Source organism: Engystomops pustulosus, chromosome 2 (assembly GCF_040894005.1).
Source record: "Engystomops pustulosus chromosome 2, aEngPut4.maternal, whole genome shotgun sequence".
Classification (NCBI taxonomy): Eukaryota; Metazoa; Chordata; class Amphibia; order Anura; family Leptodactylidae; genus Engystomops; species Engystomops pustulosus.
The window spans coordinates 17,804,886-17,810,447 of NC_092412.1; the positions used below are offsets into that span (position 1 = coordinate 17,804,886).

Sequence of the window (5,562 nt, forward strand, 5' to 3'; positions counted from 1 at the left end):
TTGTTAGTCTGCTTAATAGTTTTTTTCTTTAATCCTATCAGTAGAGGTAAGTACTTCTTTATAATGTCCTATACCATCCTGTTGAGTGAAAAAGGAGTCATAGAGAGGCTGCTGGAGATTACAGTAAGTTTCTATGAAACCCCTATTCCCATCAGTACAGGTCAGTACTTCTCTATAATGTCCTGTATGATCCTGAGTGATAGAGAGGAGACATAGAAATAGACATAGGGGGATTTATGTTAGTTAGATAGTTTTGTTGTTTTTTTGAACATTTTTTGCATGCAGGAGTTCGCCACATAACGGTAATCCAGGTTTGTGCCTTATTTATCTTAGTATTTTGCCGGCTTCCAGATGTTGTTTCTTGATTTACTATTAAATAGAGCCTGAAAAAACTGCAAAAATACTCCAGTACCCTCCAGGTATCCTCACAAATACACTGCAGAGGTTTGAGCCACTATGATAGATATGATATGCAGAAGAGCACCTAAAAAACAATTCCAGCCTAATGATAAATCTCCCTCATAATCTGCTGGAGATAGCATTAAGTTTACTATCTCACCTTTTGGGCTATATTCTCTTAATTGAGGTCAGTACTGTACTTCTATATAATACTATATCCTGCTGATGCTGATAAGTGATGGAGGGGAGACACAGGCACAGACAGATGCTGCTGGAGATAATAGTAAGTTTCCTATCTCACCAACTAGAACTTTATTGAGATTAGTATAGGCTATTACTTCTCTATTATATCCTGCATGCTCCAGCTGTTTATTCTCAGTAAGGGTGAAAGGATTTTGAAACAGGCTCTTTGCAACTTTCTGTGTTTGGTATATGGGAGACATCATAGCAGCTAGTCTCCTGTCCCCAGCTCTGAGACAACTAAGAATAAAATATAGAACCTAATCAATTGCTAAAACCTAACGTTACATATAGACAAGCAGAAAGAGTCCCATTTTCATACATATACTCTGCACTGTTTGTTTATGCAAAATTTATACACCAAGGAATTTTTTGATGCATTTAGGAACAAGTGGCCCATAGTTAAAATATGGGAGAAAGATGGGAGTTGCCTTTGACCATATGGAAGAGGAAGTGAAGAAAGATATGGTGACATCAGTCATGAAGACAAGATAGTCGGTGGTCTAGAAGCAGAAAATATTAGAGTCATCTATGTATAGATAAAATATAAAACTAAGGCTGCATTCACACGACCGTATGGGGGGGCGTATGTACGGCCACAGGCTTGCGGCCCTACATACGTTCCCCATAGAAAGCAATGGCCACACGTACGGCACCTTACTGCTCTGTACACTGGGAAAATATAGGACATGTCATCCCTCCTCCTCTCCATCGCAGCTGACCTATGCCTGCCCGACCATAGCCGTTCGGGCACACGCCATTGTGCATGTAGCCAATGGTCATCCAATTAAAGTGGTTGTCCGAGTTCTTGAAAAAAAGCTAAAAGTGGCCGGGACAGGGCTGCTTAAAAAAAATAAAGTCCTACTTACCTTCCGGTGCCTTCCGGTATCCAGGCAGGGCACGCCTATCAGCCCCTATACACAGCATTGCGTATGGGGGCCGGAAGGTTGTCGGGTCCGGCCGGAACTGAGTCCAGCGGGCGGCCATGTTTGTTTACATGGCGCCCGGACCGGAGTGACAGCAGCGCTGGATACCGGAGGGCACCGGAAGGTAAGTAGGACTTTATTTTTTTTAAGCAGCCCTGTCCCGGCCACTTTTAGCTTTTTTTCAAGAACTCGGACAACCCCTTAAGGGAGATTAATGGAGATTACCGTCCTGTGAAGGTTAGATAACAATTTTAAAGAAAACTTCACACTTGTCATTTTGTTCGGAGATGTTGATATCACTCAATGGTTTGGATTGTCCTCAGTTCTATAGAATCTGTGTTTCTAGATTGTGACCTGTGAATTTTTTCCATTTCAGTCTATAAATCCTGGATTATGGTAAACATCACAGTTCCCCAGCAGAACATAACCCAAGTCTTCAGCAGGACAGTCTTGGACCAGATCCTTTTAGGGATAACCCTTTGTAGCTTTGTGGTCTTCCTCTACATCATGGCTGTTATGTTGTTCATCTACTTCACCAGCCCATCTGCTCGAGAAGAAGTCCGCTACGTCCTGTTTGCCCACATGCTCATCACTGATCTCATATATCTTCTCTCCAGCCTTTTCCTCTTCCTGGCCTCTTTTTTTCCTGTCACCTTCCCGGCGCCATTTTGTTACATTGTGATCACTGTGTCCTCTTCATCCATGAAGGTCACTCCATACAACCTCGCTGTCATGTCCTTGGAGCGTTATATTGCCATATGTTTCCCACTAAGACACGGAGACTTTTGTACAATGCAAAGAACCAACATTGCAATCTCAGTGGTTTGGGCCATCGGGCTCATTCCTAATTTTGTTGATTTCATTATCTTGTTTGTATTGGTAGATCACAGCTTTTTCTTGCGTAATCTAGCTTGTGTTCGGGTCTATTTCCGGGTCACCCCAGCACAAAACACAATCAGAGACGTCATCTACATCTCGACTTTTTCCCTGGTGGGACTGATCATCCTGTTGACCTACATCAGGATCATGATGGTTGCTCTAAAGGTTGGTTCTAGTAAGGCGTCTGCCATCAAGGCTGGGAAGACGGTCATGCTTCACGCCCTTCAGCTACTGTTATGTATGACGGCCTTTAGCTATGTCATTGTAGAGATGTTACTTAAAGAACAGGTGACTTTGTTACTGATCATCAACTTTTGCTTCTTCATGTGTCTTCCAAGGTTTCTCAGTCCTTTTATTTATGGAATCAAGGACGAATTTTTTCGTAAGCACATGAAAAGATTTGTGTTCTGTAAGGGCCAAAAACAGGTCCAAAATTAATTTCTATATAGGCCAGGAAGTTTGTTAGGCTACTTAGACCTGGCGATATATCACATATGAATATATATTAGTGATACATGGTTATACTTAAATACTGGCAAACAGTGCAAAATACACCATATGATGTCATGCCTACATAGCCTCTAAATGCTAAATGCTTATAGAATCCAAATAATACCATGTAGTGCCAACCTACACCGCCCTACATACAACTATCATGTAGTGTAATAGCATTGGTACACCAATATCCAGACCGTACACTCACCCTGACCATCTCTAGACAGTACACTCACCCTGACAATATACAAATGGTGCCCTTACATTTACAATGTCCAGACAATACATCCATCCCGACCATGTTGAGATGGTACATACCCTTTCCACATACAGATGGTTCAACCACCCTGACAATGTTCAGATGGTACACTCACCCTGAACATGTCCAGATTGTATACCTACCCTGTGCCTAGCCTGACCATCTACAGAGGGAAAACCCATTCTGACCATGTTCATATGGTACACTCACCCAGACAATGTACAGAGGGGTACGCCCACCCTGAACATGTCCAGAATTTAAACCTACCCTAATCATGTCCAGACGATATTCCAACTATGACCATGTCTAGGTGCTAAAACACCCTTGCCATGTGCAGATGGTATACTCACTCTGACCACTTACAGATGGTACACATATCTTGACCATGCCCAGAATGTGCACTCACTCTGAACATGTCAAGATTTAATAGCTACCCTGTGCCTAGCCTGACCCTCTACAGAGGGTAAACCCATATGACCATGTTCATATGGTACATCCACCCTGACTATACCCATTCTGATGATGTCGAGAAGGTCCCTTATCCTGATCACGTCCAGAAGGTACCCCATCCTGATCATGTTTAGATATTACACACCCTGACCGTATTCAGATGGCATTTATCCTAGCCATGTCCAGATGGTACACCTACCCTGACCACATACAGACAGTACACCCCCCACCCTGACCATATCTAGATTGTACACCTACTGTGACCATGTCCAGAGGGTACTCCCACCCTCTCCATGTCCACAGCTTACACCCAGGAAACCCTTGTAAATAAAAGTACAGTTATAAATATATTTTACTTATGACAAATAAATGTATTCAACAGTGGGCTAATATTCTTGGTCATCCATGCATCATGTTAAAAGCTTCAACATATTAATAACAAGACATAAGTCCCCCCCCCCACCCTTGGGAAGCCACTCCTCCATGTGTCCTTTTCAAATATATGAAAACACCCATCACTTGGCTTAGCGACGCCCCTTGCTCCTCTACAGCCAATCCCAAGTGAGGGGAGTTATTCATTTATTTGAAAAGGACACATGGAGGAGCAGTTTCCCAAGGTTGGGGGGGAAACTGCTCCTTTCCAGCCACTGCCAGGGGACGAATGCCTAGTCACACTGCAGATGGTATTGAAAGGTTCTATATAACATATCTTTTTTTCTGTAAAACTTTTTTTTTTATACAAAACACTTTGGCGGTGTATGTACTATGCTCTGTGGGGACTGGGGAAGTGCTAAAAATGGGTCTCCTGGTGACAGGTTCCCTTTAATCATTGCAATGAATCTTAAAGGGGCATTCCAGGAATCAGCATAAAATACAAATGGGTCCTTAAAATGTAAGCTTATATGTAATTAGTTGTTACTTAAAATTTTGCTCCCCTTAGCAGAAAAATGCTGGTGACATAAACTGTAATGGAGAATTAAAATACTACTGGCCCTTTAATCAGTCTGTTAATTTCCTCCGAACAGAGAAGAAACAGGACAGAAGATGGCGGCTGGTCACATGTCCACATAACATGTCCTGGACCTGCCTGGGCAGATCTTGTTTGACTGTAGTGGGTTGGTTGCAGTACATCTAGTATGGCCAGTGTTTTGGTGATGTGCCATCATTACTATGGTAACAAAGCAGGACAGTCTGTTACATCACTGGGGGCAGAAAATAAGAGGGAGGAAGAGTTACTGAGAACTAAAGGATCATGGGACTTGTAGTTTCCAGTGGCGGCCATCTTGATAATAACTATTAGAGAGGTCATAAAATTTTGTGAATCATAAAATTAAACTATTTAAACTCCAATTTGTGACTAAGACATTAAGTTTTGTTATATTCATTTATTAATAGCATCATGGGTTTTTCTATCAGATGTTCATATTCCCGGAATACCCCTTTAAGTTTTTCCCCTTTGTGATACATGTGATGAGTTGCCTGTTTGGTCTCACTTTTGTGCCTTTTTGTGATGGTGGAATAGTAGCTCTGGGTCTAGCATGCGCTGTTTTGGGGCCTATTAGGTGCAAGAATGGGCCAATTTCAGAGCCCAAAAGTCGCACAAGTTGAACAAACATCTAGGCTACAAAGATAAATACAGCCACTGCATGAAATCCTGGAGGCAGGTAACTTTTATGCGCTGCTTGATTCTGCATCTAACTGCGGAAAGTCTCACTAAAAGTTGCACAAAAAAAAGAGTGTTTGTGTGGGTTTCCTCCAGGTCCTCCAGTTTCCTCCCACACTTCAAAACATACTGGTAGGTGATTAGATTGTGATCCCCATTGGGGACAGGGACTGATTTGGCAATCTCTGTGCAGCGCTGCATAATCTGTGTGCACTATATAAATAAAGGAATTATTATTATTAAATAGACTG

General features: G+C 42.2%; 1 protein-coding gene across 1 annotated transcript; it reads left to right on the forward strand.

Moving 5' to 3' along the window:
* Positions 1-1,958: 1,958 nt before the first annotated feature.
* LOC140117008 (odorant receptor 131-2-like) lies at positions 1,959-2,882 on the forward strand. The gene has a single exon (XM_072133439.1). It carries the CDS (start codon positions 1,959-1,961, stop codon positions 2,880-2,882), a length of 924 nt encoding a protein of 307 aa, XP_071989540.1.
* Positions 2,883-5,562: the final 2,680 nt, after the last annotated feature.